This window comes from Pelodiscus sinensis, chromosome 10 (genome assembly GCF_049634645.1).
Source record: "Pelodiscus sinensis isolate JC-2024 chromosome 10, ASM4963464v1, whole genome shotgun sequence".
In the NCBI taxonomy this organism is placed as follows: domain Eukaryota; kingdom Metazoa; phylum Chordata; order Testudines; family Trionychidae; genus Pelodiscus; species Pelodiscus sinensis.
In genome coordinates this window covers 9,916,562-9,933,194 of record NC_134720.1, presented here as the reverse complement: position 1 = coordinate 9,933,194, position 16,633 = coordinate 9,916,562, and the positions used below count along the sequence as shown (strand labels likewise).

At 44.9% G+C, this 16,633-nt stretch overlaps 1 protein-coding gene across 4 annotated transcripts in view; it reads left to right on the top strand.

Moving 5' to 3' along the window:
* CAB39 (calcium binding protein 39) overlaps positions 1–16,633 on the top strand; it is a 92,418-nt gene that overhangs the window by 36,504 nt on the left and 39,281 nt on the right. Inside the window, exon 2 of one of the 4 annotated variants that reach the window (XM_006114244.2) lies at positions 4,039–4,170. The exons of 2 other annotated variants lie outside the window; for them this stretch is intronic. Coding sequence is in view for 1 of the 2 variants with exons in the window: in XM_075937498.1 (XP_075793613.1) it covers positions 14,993–15,022 (30 nt within the window). In the remaining variant the exon portion in view is untranslated. Of the gene's footprint in view, positions 1–4,038; positions 4,171–14,871; positions 15,023–16,633 lie in introns of those variants that run through there. One more of the 4 variants, XM_075937498.1, reaches the window with a different exon arrangement.

The window sequence follows — 16,633 nt, the reverse complement described above, 5'->3', positions numbered from 1 at the left end:
TCTTGGTCCTCCTCAGTAGCGGGAAGCCTTCCATGCGGGCCACCTACATGGCAAAGTGGAAAAAGTTCTCAGTATGGTCCCTGCAACAAAATGTTCAGCCTTTGCAGGCACCATTTCCCCTAATTTTGGACTACCTCATGAGTTTGCAGCAGCATGAACTTGCAGCCACATCAATTAGAGTGCTCCTGGACATAATCTCAGTGTTCTACCCTCAGTCTGGGGGGCGCTCGGTGTTTGTAGACTGATTGGTGGGATGGTTCCTGAAGGGTTTGGACGGGTTATACCCACCAGTGGGGGACCCAATACCACAATGGGACCTGAACTTGGTTTTGTCAAGGTTGATAGCACCCCCTATTGAACCGTTAACAATATTTTCCCTATTGTATTGGTCAATGAAAGTTGTGTTTCTGGTGGCCATTACTTTGGCCAGAAGGATTTCTGAACTTAAAGCATTAATGCGTGAAGCTCTCTATACTGTGTTCTTTAAAGATAAGGTACATCTAAGACCCCACTCTGTATTCCTCCTGAAAGTTGTCTCCTGGGCTATGTCTACACTATAGGTAATACTACTTGTGCAAGCGCACATCCACACAGCAAAAGCGCATCAAAAAAGCGATGTGCTTTTGCGCAAGAGAGCATCCAGACTGCATGGATGCGCTCTCAAAAGGAAACTGATTGCTACTTACAGAATAGCTACCAGGACACCTATGCTTTTTTGATTTGAGCAAAAAAAACCCTGTTCCACTTCCACACGCACCTTTTTGCACAAGAGCTCTTGCACAAAAAGGAGTTATTCCTTGTAGTAGGAGGAATACCTACACCAGAAAAACCCCTCTGTTCTTGCGCAAAAACATGCTTGAGGTGTGGACACTCCATGAGTTTTTGCAGAAAAATGGCCGGTTTTGTGCAAAAGCTCTTAGGCTGTGTCTAGACTGGCCATTTTTTCCAGAAAATCAGCCACTTTTCCGGAAAAACTTGCCAGCTGTTTACACTGGCCGCTTGAATTTCCGCAAAAGCACTGACGTTCTCATGTAAGATTGTCAGTGTTTTTGTGGAAATACTATGCTGCTCCCGTTCAGGCAAAAGTCCTTTTGCGCGAAACTTTTGCGCAAAAGGGCCAGTGTAGACAGCTGAGATTTGTTTTCCGCAAAAAAGCCCCGATTGTGAAAAGGGTGATCGGGGCTTTTTTGCGGAAAAGCGCGTCTAGATTGGCACGGACGCTTTTCCGCAAAAAGTGCTTTTGCGGAAAAGCGTCCATGCCAATCTAGACGCTCTTTTCCAAAAATGCTTTTAACGGAAAACTTTTCCGTTAAAAGCATTTCCGGAAGATCATGCCAGTCTAGACATAGCCTTAAGGTGTAGACCTAGCCCCATTTTCATGTTTCTCAGGATATTTTCCTGCTGGTTTTTCACCCAGAACTGTACCTTACCTTGAGGGACTGGTCCCTACATATCCTAAATGTCAGGCATGCGTTAGCTTTTTACCTTGAGTGCACTAGGCTGGTTAGGAAGTCTAATCAGTTATTTGTGGTAATAGCTGACAATTAAAGGGAGTCCTTGTCACCTACCAGAGGATCTCCTTGTGGATTATGTCTTGTATCTGCACATGCTATTACTTAGCATGGGTTCCAGCCCCCCAGCTGTCAGCCCATTCAACCTGGGCACAGGCCTCATCAACAGCCTTTCTTGCTCATGTCTCGATCCAAGACATTTGTAGAGCAACTGTGTGGGTATCTGTTTATACATTCATGTCCCATATTCAGTCCCACACCAGGCTAGAGATGACTCTGTGTTTGGAAGGGCAGTGTTGCAAATGGCTGACCAGTTAACTCCAGCTCCTCCGTATAGCAGCTTGGGAGTCACCTAACTTGGAATGCACATGAGCAATCACTCGAAGAAGAAAAGATGGTTATGTACTTTCTGTAACTGGTGGTCTTCAAGATGTGTTGCTCATGTCCATTCCAAAACCCTCTCAATTCTTCTTGTAGAAATTTACTCTGACAGCGGGGGGAGGCTGGTCGGCAGTGGACTATACACCTTGCCATACTGACACCACTCTAGAGGTCTCCACTGCCAACTTAAGGGCCCCATAAGGTAAAAGCTTTACAACAACTGTACACAAGGTGTGTACACAGTTAACTTGGAATGAACATCAGTAACATCTCGAAAAACATCAGTTATGGAAGGTACATAACTATCTTTTGGTAGACCAACTTTTCATAGCAGTAGCTTCCCCTGCAGGCACAGAGAGAATATTTTAATTGTTTTAATATTTACTCAAAGCTAAGAAATAGACTGGAAGTTGAAAAAGCAGGAAAACTTGTATTTCTGTTTCAGTCAATGAATAAAGATGTTCATGTGAATGGGGAGGATGAGAGATAGTTGTAGAAGTTTTAAGGACATTGTACATTTAGTGTTGTGATGACTTGTCTGTTAGTTAATTACATTTTAAATGTTTGTAAAAAAAAAAACAAAGTATAAGGACAGCTGGCAGCTGGCAACTCAGGAGACTGCTGCAGCTGTTAATGTGAAACTTGTAACATTTAAGATTTAAATAAAATATAAATGCTTTTGTATTTGAGTGAATGATTTAAATCTTACCCATTTGTAATGTACTACTGCTAAATATAGGTCAGATCACTTCTCCAATGGGTCTCCAATACAAAAAGTTTGACAGCCACTGGTGTTTAAACTTCATGAAAACTAATGGGACACTTTCTGCATTGTTTTCACTATTTGCTCTTGTTGTAAATATGTGATAAATAACTCATCAGTCATCAGAGAAGCCTTGGACTTTGTTAGAAAAGATGCTAATTCCAAATCAAAAGGCCGCTGTGCTGGGACTTGCTGTCAGAGGCTCAAAGTGCATTCCACACTCATCAAAGGAAAAGTCCATGTGGGTAGAGACAATAAGTTTGTTTTCTGTGGGAAGATATTGTAAGTATGGATTTAAAGAAAGATCCTATATCTGTACTTTTTGGATTATAGCAGGATGAAATAATTGAACTAGAAGGAGGAGATCCCTAGATATGGGTAGCCCTTTTGGAAATTTTTTGGGAAACTAGCAGTTTTATATCACTGCCACTGTATGGAGTTAACAACTGTGATTTTTATCTATTGCTGTATTTTACTTGCTTTAACCTCTCTGACTCTTTGCTAATAAATCTTAAGTTAGTTTATACCATTAATATGGTAACACAGACTGTTTTCAACTGCTGGGATACATGTCAGATCAAATTGTGGAAGAAAATTGGCATGACCATATATACCAAAGGGATATAATCAAAAAAGTGAATACACATAAAATAGACAAATCAGATTTTAGAACAGAGGGGGGATGTCTATGAGATAATATTAGAGGTGATAATTGGGGAAGCTATCTTTGTAATGGGTAAGATAATTAGCATCTTTGTTAAGGCTCATTCATAAAGTGTCAAACTTAAGAATGAATGACAGTTCAGAGGCTTCTCTTTGAAGTCTTGGGTTAAAATCTCTTTGGAGCAGGATGCAGGTAATCAGGTCGTTGAGACAATGCCCATTCTGGTTGAAATGGCAAGAAACTGTTTTTTCTTTGTGAAACTGTCTGATGTCTTTTGTGTGCATTGATTCTTTGGCAAAGTGTCTGAGAAGTTTGTCCAATATACATAGCAGATGGACACTGTTGGCACATGATGGCATAAATTATATTTCTGGATGAGCAGGAATATGTGTTCTTGATCTTAGAACTGAAATGGTTAGGTCCAATGATGATGGTGTTGCTTGTCTTAAGTTAACCTTCCAGTTTGGTATAGACCTGTCTATAGTTGTAGACAGGTTACTGTCTGTTCTACAGTCATTCAACTGTAGAAAGACATTACAAAAATTCATCAACTATTGTTCAAGAGGGGAGTCTCAATCCCAATCCCTAAGAGTTACTTTTCTCATCTCATGGACAAAGGTTCTCAACAAGACCAAACAAAAGATTGGGCCAGTGTACTATTGATTGCACCAAGATGAGTTTGGTGTCCATATCTATTGAGATTTATTCTCTCCCTCTAGGGCATCTTCTGAACAGTCCTTTTTTTGCTGATTCAAGATGCCAGTCGAACATGTCACCCCAACCTACATATTCTAAGGCTCTCAGCATGGTTCTTCAACAGTTATCAGGACTAGAGATACCCTGTTTCACAGGTACAACATGTTTTAAGATGCAGGCGAAAAAAGAAGCTACTTTTACAAGAAGTATCTCCAGAAATGGGAATGTTATTTTTGGTGTAGCAGTTGTCAGATTTGGTTAACTCACTCTCCTCCTCTAAGGTATTGGATTACCTGTTGCAGCTGAAAACATCTGGTGCAAGAAATATGCAAATGAGGGAAAGCATGGCATATTGCCAAGCCTCATTTACATAATTAATGAGGCTCCGTTTTTGCGCAAAAACCCCTTCTTGTGCAAGAGCCATTCTTCCTGAAAAATATGTGGAAGAATGGCTCTTGCGCAAGGGGGGGTTTTGTGCAAAAGCCTCTTGCGCAAAAACGAAGCCTCTTTGTCTCATTTGCATATTTCTTGTGCTAAACGGGCACAGTGTAGCCATAGCCATGGTGTCTTTCTATGAATTTTGTTAGGTTTTTGCTTAGTAGCAATACTAGCTGTTCACACACCCCTAGTAGGCTTTTCCATTCTTTTCTCACCCAGCTATGGTTCTTAACAGATTTGCTCAATGAGTCCCCACAGATAGGTGGTGCTACTCCTACTTGGGACTTGAACCGAGGCCTTAATTACATTATGAAACTTCTTTTTAAGATGTTAGCTGCATGCTATTTAATAGTTTTTTGTCAATGAAGAGCGCCTTTTGGCTAGGTTTCATTTATACCCAAAGGGTTGGAGAATTGGAGCCTAGAACTGTTGGAGAATTGGGAACGTTAATATCAGGAACTCTCCCTCCCCTCTTTACAACATTTACTACAGAGTAAGTGTTGCTGTAGGTCTGTTCAAGATCTTTAGCTAAGGTGTCTCCAGAATTTCATGTTAATTAAACCATTCATCTTTTCTTTTTTCCCAAAAAAAACCCGCATGGGACTAGTTAAAACACATTCCATTCCCTAGCTGTCAGGAAGGTATTATTCTTTTGCTTAGACAGACCAAACTATTTAGAAGATCTTCTAGACCAGCTTGCCTGGTTCCAGCCCTGGCTCACAGTTTTTTCCCCTTCCCCTCCCCCCAGCATTGGGGAGCCAACGCCCATTGCAAGACCGGGCCACACAAAGTCTACTAGCTTGGGCCCAGTTAGATTCTGGTGTGCAAGGGGAACGCTGGGAGTATCTTTCTCCTTCTCAGTCAGGGACCACATCGGTGAGGCTTTCTCTTGATTTTGCTGAGGTCGAGCGTAGCCAATAAATTGTACCAGCATCTCTTTAAATGCCCAAAGGCATATGCTACCACACAAAAAAGGTTCCCCACCCCTGTCGTAGGCTATATGTATCTGTTGTGGTCAGAAGTAAGGGTTAAGTAATTTCAAAAAAGTGGTTATCAAAGGGCATTTCCAGTTGTATTTAGATAGTAATAGCATTCTACAATAGCATTGTCTGCATCTATAACCTTACTTTTAAAAGTATATCAATTGTATGCATTTGTAGAGTGGCAATTTGTAGAGTGGCAATTTGTTCATGCTGTTGCTAATCATTATACAGGCAGTCCCTGAGTTACGCAGATCCGACTTACGTCGGATCCGCAGTTACAAACGGGTCCCGTCTCCCTGGTCTCCAGCAGACCAGGGAGAGGAAGCAAAGCGGCGGAGCACGTGGGCAGTGGACAGCCCAGACGTGTCTGGGCTGTCTACTGCCCACGTGTTCCGCGGCTTTGCTCCCCGTCCCCCTGGTCTGCAGACCAGGGAGACGGGGAGCAAAGCAGAGCAAAGCCGCGGAGCCCAAGGGCAGCAGGACAGCCTCCGACTTGCGACACTTCCTCCAGAACTGATTGCGTCGCAAGTAGGGGGCCTCCTGTAGTTCTAATCTACCTGGATTTCAGCAAGGTATTTGATACAATTTCACATGGGAAATTAGTTAAATTGAAGAAAATGAGGATTAATATGATCTGAAAGGTGAATAAGAAGCTGATAAAAGGCAGACTATAAAGGGTAATACTGAGTGGTGAACTGTCAAGCTGGAGGGAGGTTACTAGTGGACTTCTTCAGGGATTGGTCTTGGGACCGGTTTTATTTAATATTTTTATTACTGAACGTGGCACAAAATATGGGAGTATGCTAGTAACATTTGCAGATGACACAATGTTGGGAGGTATTGCCAATATGGAAGAGGACCAGAATATCATACAACGGTATTGGCCAACCCGCAGCTCTCAAGCCGCTTGCGTCTCTTTGCTCAAAGTAATGCAGCTCTTGCGAGTTTGGAGCCATGTGTTTGGACTGCTTATAGTCACTCTGCGCATGTACCCCAGCGCTTGGAGGAAGAAGCGCATGGCTGTGGTGGTGGCTCTGGTGCGACTCAGGCATTGGGTTAGAGCCGGGAGGTGCCTGGCTCTGGGGCAGGGGAAGGGGATTGGATTAGAGCAGGGAGGCTGAAGGTGCCTGGCTCTGGGGGAGGCAAGGGGAATTGGGTTGGAGTGGCGGGGGGGGGGGGGGGGGGGAGGGAAGGGGCTGGAGGTGCCTGGCTCTGGGGGAGGAGAGGGCATTGGGTTTAGAGCAGGGAGGCTAAGGGGGCATCTGGCTCTGTGGAAGAGGGGGGTGCATTGGGTTAGACCGGGAAGGGGGCTGAAGCACCTTAAACTCAAAAACTTCATGGATGCAGAATAAGGCAGCCAACACAGATGTCATATTTAAATTCCAGGGCAAAAAAAGAATCAGAATGTACCTGGTTTGCACTGTATTTCTTTAAAGAAAATTGAAAGGCTATTGTTTGCCAGGCTGAAGCAATTATTCTGAGATAGGAGTCTCTCCTTTATTGTTTTTAAGCCTGCCGAATTTGCAGTGTGGAACAGACCTGAATTTTTAGAACTATAAAATAGGCATAATCTTCGTAAGTTTAAAAAAAAAAAAAAAAAAAAAAAAGAAACCATCCCAGAGATTAACAAATTGGAGTGAAATAGGCACTTCTTCTTCGAGATTTGTGTTCCTGTGGTTGCTCCACTGTAAGTGTTGGGCTTGTCTCAGTGTCACAGATCGGAGAATAGTCAGCAGTTGTCTGCCTGTGCCGTTTGCGCCATTAGTGTACAGTCCAGCTCCTGCCAGTTACCTCTGTCTGTGGCTGTGGATGGTTAGAAGGATTTCACTCTCCTCAGATCCTATCAGAGAAACAGTCTTGAAGTTAATTCTTAGTTAGCAGTTAGTTATAGTATTAATAGTTTGTTAGTTGACAATAGTTATATAAAGTTAAAAAAGAGACACAGGCGGCAGACACGTACTCCACCCTCAAAAAAAAGAAAAAAGGGAGAGAAAAGAAAGACAAAGAAGAACTACAAAACCATGCTGGAAACCATATAAAATAATATAGCGCCTATCAGGAAGCCATATCCGCCTCAGATGGGCACTCCTGCTGTATCAAGTGCTTGGGCAAAGGGCATATTCCACAAAAATGCCCCTATTGTTCAAAATTCATGACATGAGCAAGAAGGGATAGGGAGATGAGGCTCAACATGCTTTTATTCAATAGGGCACTGCAGCCCTCACAAACTGAGCCCTCCCCACCAGAGTCGGACCCCATTAATTCCAAGAAACTTTGGGCTGACTCGCCAGGGTCTCACACTATCACAAAAAGGAGGCCCTCTCCCACTCGCTCGCTACCACCAACCCTCATTAGTGTCGGAGATAAGCCTGGCACCTTAGGGATGTCTTGGGCTCGCGACCCGCCAAAAGCAAAGCCAAGCCACAGCGCATTGGCACCGGGGCCGACTGTCCCACGAAAATCATCAATGACCCTCAGTGCAGGAATCAGCACCGGAAATTATACCTGCGCCACCGATGCAGCTGGCACCACCAGCACGGTTGGAATGGGGCAGACCGGCATCATCTCTGGTACCGCAGTGGGCATCGATGCCAATACTACAGCTGACGCTGGCCCCGGCACCACAGTTGGCACCAACCATACCCACTATGCAGCTGTCAGATGACTTTGCTCTAGTACGCTCATTGGCACCTGAAAAAGCCATCTGTAAAACTCATTCTCCTTTACTGGTGCCATCTGCTCCTCTTGAGATCTCCCTGTGACACTGTGCCAAATACCATGATACGTCAGCACACTCTTTCTCCTCATGCACTATTGGCACCAGAGAGCGCCTTTATCTCCTAGATCAACAAGGCAGCCCTCACCAGTCAGACACTACCATAGCCATCATCAGGATCACAGATACTGTGACCACTACCGAGATGCATGTCATTCTTATTCACCACATTACCCACGTTGTTGGTCACCATGTTGTTACCGGTCAGATTCCAGATGAGCAGGGGTCAACTCCCCCACCTCAGCTGCTACAAGACACCCCACTCCTATGCAAGGTGCACCCAGGATCCCCAGCACTCTGAGCTTGAAGAAGGTCAGCTTTCTGACCAGGATCAACCTCAGGGAGCCTCTCTGATGGATCCATCTTCAACCTCAGGGAGCCTCTCTGATGGATCCATCTTCTTTGTCACCAGATGATGCAGTGTTCCCAGGGGATTCATCACCGACCGATGACATATGGCAGTTTCAAGACCTTTTCGAATGCATCACAGACAGTCAAGAAGTCCAGCTCACTGAGGTATGGGGAAAGCAGCACTGCCTTTTGAAGAATTTGTAACTCTCTCAAAAGTCCAAGATTGCTTGACTGCTTGATGAGGCTATCCTAGAAATAGAGGATGACATATGGCAGACACCAGCATCTGCTCCTGCGACCAATAAGAGGGCCAATAAAAAATATTTTGTCCCTGCGAAGGGGATGGATTTTCTGTTTACACATCCGCAGCCTAACTTCCTTATAGTGGATGTGGCTCAAGAGAGGGCCAAGGCCCCACATTACAAGTCTACTTCCAACGAAAAGGAGAGTAAATGCCTAGACCTTTTTGGTAGAAAGGTTTATTTGTTGGCGACTCTCACTTTGAGAATGGCCAACTATGCAGCCCTCCTGCTAAGCACAATTTCGATAACTATTCCAAGTTAACAACTTTGATAGAGCATCTCCCAGATAACAAACTCCAGATCTTATTATCTGTGGTTCAGGAGGTATACACTGCTTTGCACACAGCTCTGCAGATTGCGCTAGATATTGCCGACACGGCCGCACGCTCCGCTGCAACCTCAGTGGTATTGCACAGAGTTTCATGGCTCCACGCTGCAAGAGTCCCAAGGGAGCTACAGTCAAAGGTGGAGGACTTCCCCTTCAAACAGTTTTTGTCTGTCACACAGAAAATAGATAAGGTCCTCCACATTGGAAAGAACTCCAGAACCACTTTTAAGAAGGTTAGGCATGTACATGACACTGTACAGATGCAAGCACTACCAGCCTTATTAGAGATACAGGCCCTTCTGTTGTTTTGCTCCTCAATGTAGGCCATTCGATCAGCACTGTGCTAGACAACAGCCGCAAAAGCTACGTCCCCAAAACAACAAGATGTCCCAACAATCGGACACCAGGCAGCCAGGAGTGGCCTGAGGCTGGCTGCGGCAGCTGGCGCCCCAGGCGAGCAGCGTGATGGGTGCTCCCGCCTGCACGGCCGTCATCATCGGGCGCCCGGGCCAGCGGTGCTCTAGGCAACTGCCTAGTTCGCCTAGGCTCACGGGCCGCCCCTGCAGGCAGCAGATTGGATGCCTTGGTCGGGGTCTGCAAACCATTCCACTAGTTAGCAAAACAAAGAGACCCGTCTGTTCTATCATCCCTTAAGACAATCCAACAACGGTGGGACGCCATCACCATCAGTCGATGGGTCCTTGAGATAGTACCATCCAGGCTACTCAATCCCCTTTACTTCGCTCTCCCCTCCTCCTCGCCTGTTCTCCTTCAGGGACTCTTCTCACGAGACCCTCTTGAGGCAAGAGGTCCAACATTTCCTCGCCATCGGAGCAATAGAAAAAGTGCCTGCAGAGTTCAGGGGCCGTGGGGTTTATTCCCATTATTTCCTCACTCAGAAGTAGTCAAGGGGATGGAGGCTAATATTAGGCCTTCGTCTCAATCGATACCTACGCAAGCAGAGATTCAAAATGGTGACCCTAGCATCTATTATCCCAGCACTCGACAGCAAGGATTGGTTGGTTCCCTCGACCTGCAGGACACCTACTTTCATATCACAATTCACCCAGGACACAGACGGTTTCTAAGATTTGTTCTCGGAACAGAGCATTTTCAATACCAAGTTTTACCCTTCAGCCTGTCCTCTTCACCCAGGATGTTTTCAAAGATACTCGCAGTCGTTGCTGCCCACCTTTGCTGAACTGGGATCGTTGTTTTTCCCTATCTCACCAACTGTCTCATCAAGGGCCCATCCTTCTATGACACACTTCAGTGCACTACCACTACAAGGGCAGTATTTGAGGCTCTGGGCCTCATAGTCAATCTTCAAAAGTCATCAATAACTCCACAGCAGTCTCTGGAATTTATCAGCACACGCCTGGACTCATCCACTGCCCGCTCATACCTGCTGCTGCACAGGTACCAGGCCCTGCACAGGTTATTTGGGACCTCGTACAGGTCATCTCCACGAGCCCCATGGTTTCCATACTTATCTGCCTCCAACTTATGGGGCACATGGCAGCTACCACGTATGTAGTAAGGCATGTGAGGCTTCACCTACAGTGCCTTCAACACTGGCTAGCCTCGGTCTATGTTCCCAGCAATCCCAATATGCACAGGACAGTTGCTGTACTGTCACAAGTGACGAAATCCCAAACTTGGTGGACCACCTCCATCAACATGTTAGCTGGTGTACCCTTCCACCAGCCTCAGCCCACAATGCAAGTTACTACTGATGCATCTTTAGTAGGCTGGGGGGCACACTTCAATGGTTGTCACATTCAGAGCCTGTCATGGCTTCTTCTCCACTCTCTGGCATGATAAATGCAGAAGTGGGGGCCAGCAAAAGTACCCCAAAACCTTATCTACCAGGCTTTGGTATAAAACTTCTCTCAAGAGGCACTTCATATATAAACATCACACATGTACACAAGTATCATACATAGAATCAGCAGAGAACAAGCTTTCATTAGACACCTTACATGGACCCCTTTGCACACAATTTGGACCCAGCACCTATTAGTGAGCACAGCAATGCCCTTGCTCAGAGCTAAAAAATTAAATTTATTCATGCCAGCTTTGGCAATGGTGTGAAACCCAATTAACAGTGGGACAATGTATGTACCCTCATTCCCCATAGTGTATGCGTCTTGGCTTTTTGCCACGGACACACTATGTAGTTGTGCCTCAGTTTCCCTTTTCACACAGCACACAAATTTTGGAATTTCTCTTCTCAGGTAAGAAGCTCCAACACTAATTACAAGTATTAACAGTGAACTATTAGTATCACAAGGCTTTTGAACATAGAATGTGTCCTTGGGTACATTTTTAACAGTTTCCAGGGCTTTGGTACAAAATCATGCACATTGAATATTGTTACAATTCTTAGTAACAGCAGTACAGTGGTTATGAAAGTTAACATAAGTAGCAGGAACAAATACATCCCAAGTGTACATTGACAATTCTGGCCTTTTAGATTTAAAAAGCTGCAGCCTTCCTGGGCAAACACAAGTCTTGCCCCTACCCTTGCCCTGTGTGTTCAAATTCAAAACTCCCTGTCCCAAAGACAAAGGGCTGGCTGGGTATGTCTCACTTGCTCCCCATAGCTATGGAATTCCCTTGCTCCCCACAGCTAATCATGAAGCAAGCAGTCCAGCCAGTAATCTGGCACCCTGCTGCTTTCAATCTAGTTTTCCATTTGGTTTTCCAATTGGGCCACTGCCTCACAGAGACAGGGCCTAGGTGAACTAGCCTGATAGACTTATGGATCTTTGGTCCTTTCCCAGAATCAGATTAGAAACATCCCTGAGTTCCTGACATGATACTAACTGGGCCCACCGTAGTTACAGCACCACTGTCCCCAGCAGACACAAACCTAGGGTCCTCCCCTTCCTGGGCTTCAGCTGTCTCCAGAATTAAATCTGGACCTACAGCATTCTCCTTAGACATCCCAGGCTGACAGGCACCCCCTGCAGACAAAAAACTGGGAAGAAACCCTTCCCCCACAGGTATACTGCCCTTCCCAGCAGCCAAACTGCCAGGCTCCACCCACAGAGGTTGCTCACACTGAGCTCCCTCGAGTAAATCATCTCCAGTTTGTGCAGGTCGGTTTTACAAACCTCACCAGCCAACAACTCTTCACCATCCAGAACTTGATCTTTTCCCTCAGCTAAAACTCCACTCTGGTCAGCCACTCCAGACTGCCCCAGAGAAAAACTTCCCTGGTTCCTGGGCTCTTCCTGCCCCGTTTCTGATTCCAGCCTCACATCTGAGGCTTCAAGCAGACGAGCAGAGACCTTACTTACAGACACACAGCTATCTCCCTCAGGAACACACTTAGAGAAACTTTTACCTGGTTCCCCATAGGACTGTCTAGCCACAGACAACTTCCCAGATTCACACTCACCCCCTTCACAAACCTCCCTGTTAGCTACAGGCAACACAGAAGATTTACACTCCTACATGTTCTGGGGCTGGGGTAAAGTATCAGCCTGATTATACATATTAGCCCAGCCATAATCACATCCCATGCCCACACAGTTATATATGGAACTCCTGGAAGGATGCAGTCTCTGTTCTTCCACTCTCTGGATCTGGAGTTTCCTGGGATATTGAACAGTGACTGCAACATTCACAGGAGCAGGATAGTTAGTCGGTGCTTCCGCTCCCATTCGACTCCTCTCTGCCCTTATTTCTTCTATCTCTGATTGCTTCTGCTTCCAGTCATCTGGTCTCTGCCTTTATTTCCACTATTCTTGCCTGTGCTGCTGCTAGCCTCTCCAGATGTTCTTGTTCGGCATGCTTCTCGGCTTCTCGTTGGGTGCGCTTTGCCTCTGCCTCCGCTTCTCGTTGGGCTCACTTCTCCATCCGTAGGAGAAACTCCAGCTCTGTCTGAATCAAAGGTCTTCCAGCTGCTTCCCACATAGAAGGCATTGGTGAGGGGGGAGCAGAGCTGCTATATATTGCTCCTGCCCTCTCCTTGGGGTATGAATCTGTCCTAGAGCTGAACATCATGCCTTAATTAGCGAAAGCTATAAAAAACACCAAACTGTTTGTGTTGGTCTAAGTCTGGCTTAAGCTTAACCTTCTGCCTGCCCCTCCTTGAGGCAGCACAGAAAACAAAAGAAAAAAAAAGGAATGCCTTTCTACTTGACTGGGGCAATCAGTTACTTTACACCTTCCCTCCGACTTCTCCGATATCAAGAGTCTTAGAGAAGATCACTAGGGACAGTGCAACAGTAATCCTCATAGCCCCCTTTTGGCCTTGTCATACATGGCTCACCTGTCTTTTTTTATGTCCCCTCACTCACCATACCCGCTACCCAGTCACCACAACCTGCTGACCCAACATCAGGGAACCCTGGTGCACTCTCAGTCCAACCACCTTCACCTAACAGCGTGGTTCCTAGTTGGTTCCAGGACACAGAAATGATCTGTTCCCAAGATGTCAAATTTGTCCTGTTGCAGAGCAGGAAATGCACCACTTCAACTACCTACATGCACTAGTGGTGCAGATTTCATTCCTGGTGCACAGATAACAATCTAGGCCCAGCCTCTAGCCTCATCCATTGTGTTCTCGATTATATCCTTCACTTGAAGCACTCTGGTCTAGCGCTATTATCTCTCAAGATTCATCTTGCTGCAATCACTGCCTTCTGACAGCCAGTGGAGGGCTATTCAGTGTTCACGCATCTGGTCACTTTCCGTTCATGAAAGGGCTAGAAAACCTCTACCCACCATATAGAGAGCATCCTCAACCATGGAACCTAAAATCAGTTTTGGATGCATTAACACGGCCTCCCTTTGAATCCATGGCGACCTGCTCTCTACTGATCTTAACGATCTTGTTAGCAATAACCTGTACATTCAGGGTAGGAGAGATCACCGCTTTCTCTGCTTCATCTCCCTATGCAGTATTCACAGCTCGGGGTTGTACTCCACCTGCAACCTAAAACTCTTTCCGGAAGTAATTTTGGACTTTCAACGAACCGATTGTCCTCCCTACATTCTACCCCAAGCCACACTCCTCGCAACCAGAAGCAAAGTTTCATACATTAGACGTTTGAAGGACAGTGGCCTTCTACATTGATAGAACAAGACCCTTTTGGAAATCTGAATGACTGTTAATCTTGACAGCTGAGCGTTCGAAAGGCGAACCCCTTTCAGTGCAACGTATCTCTAAGCTCATTGTTTCATGTGTAGTGTGTTGCTACGCATTACAGATCAAACCTCTTCCAGACACACTAAGAGCCCACTCCTCCAGGGCAGTGGCGATTTCCACAGCTTTTCTCAAAGGGGTTCCCCTATGTGCCATTTGTCGGGTGGCCATGTGGTCCTCTAACTATACCTTCGCAAAACACTACACAATCTCCAACATTTTCACTGGTGACTCAGCAGTTGCTGCAGCAGTGCTATCCACAGTGATGAAACCTTAACTCCGAATCCCACCTTCCTTTCTCTTGGACTGTTGCTACGAAGTCACCTACAGTGGAGCACCCATGGGGATACCACTTGAAAAAGAGTAGAAAGTTACTCACCTTGGTGCAGTAACGACAGTTCTTTGAGATGTGTGTCCCCGTGGGTGCACCACTACCTACTCTCCTCCCTACTTTGGAGTTTCTCCTTATGTCTTTCAGACACTCGGTGATTAGGAGGAACTGGCAGGAGCCAGACTGCATGCTAACAAACGGCATGAGGCGCCTGGTGTGCATGCGTGGCCCGGCAGACCACTGATGAATCTTTGATCTGTGGCGCTGGGACAAGCCCGACACCTATAGTGGAGCACCCACAGGGGCACACATGTCAAAGAACTGTTGTTACTGCACCAAGGTGAGTAACTTCCTCGTCAAATTGTGCTAATTTATTTCTCAGTTCAGTTTTAATTTTAAAAATCTCACAGGACATATTAGAGCAGTAGTGTTAAATTTAAAATACATGTGGGGATACTTTTTTTAGTGTGAGAATATTACTGTATTTTCAAAGTTTTTTTTTTTTTTTTTTAATTTGATGTTTGTTCCTTGTCAAGTTCTCTGAAGATCTATGGACTGGCCGTGAATTTTTTAAGTGACTAGAGATTTTTTTATTGGTTTTTAGTAAATCGTCTGTTAATATTTGTCATCTATTACTAATTTTCATTTGCCTGTTGTATACGTTTAAATCTGTACCCTAGTGCTGAATGTGAGCCAATCAGCAAACCATTAAGTGGTCATTAGTAGCCAATCAGCAGACTAGATAACTTTCTGTCAGGTATTCTACAACAGAGCCATTCCACAGAACTTAATATTATTAACCAATCGCGTACCTTGTTATATTAAAAAGTTAGTCTTTCTTGTCATGTTTTTCTAGTGAGACGTTTAGCAGTGTCCGAGATTTTCTTTTTAGTTTGCAGCATATGGTAACCCTCTTTCAACATGGAAGTAAAATGTAAAAATAAGCACAAATATGAAGAACACAGAACATTCTTAATGAAGTGGGAAAGTTCATATTTTTTCGTTGAATGCAATTGCAAACCACTCTGTCTGATAAGCCAGACTTCGTTAGCACATTTCAAGTGTTCAGATCTCCTGTGCCATTTCAACTTACACCATGCTAACATCAATCGGGAATTTCAAAAAGGTACTGAATTACACACTCACATACTAAAAACTTTGAAAAGTCAAATAGAAAAACAGACTGGAGTGTTCCATAAATTTTCCAAGCACTCTCAGACAGTTACATTTACCTCATGTCAAGTCACTTGGAACATTGCCCGCGCTAAAAAAAACTTATAACTAAGGCGAGTTTGTTTAAAAAATGCCTTGTAGATGTTGTTTCCATCTTGTCTCTAGAAAATGACAATCTGAAAAGAATGGTTTTAGACCTTCAACTCTCATGCCACGCAACTGAACACAGAATATCTGACATAAATAATGCACTTGAATCATGTTTATATTCAGATCTTCAGAAAGGCAAGTACCTCAGTATCTCTCTGGACTAATCTTGTGATGTACAGGACAAACCTCAATTGGCAATGTGTGTACAGACTGTATCAGAGGATTGTGTAATCAACGAAGAAGTCCTGGATATCATTACCATTAAAAGACATTGATGTAAAAACACTGATAGAAGTGTTTGCAAGAACAAATCTGCCTTTACCAAAACTTGCAGCAATAGCAATGAATGGGATGCTGTCTGTGATCGGACCTGTGAATGGACTTGTGGAGCTATGTAGAGCTGACGACAGATTCACTGAGTTCTAGATGTTTCGTTGCATCATCCATCGGGACCAACTGATGTTTAAAAACCTGAATTTAGACCACGTAATGAAATCTATGCTAGAAATTGTCAATTATATTCGCACACGTGCTCTTAACCTCAGACAATTCAAGAATCTCATTGCTGCGCTCCACCAAGGTCTTCCAGGAGACCTTCCACAGCACTGCTACTGTAAGGTGGCTTGGA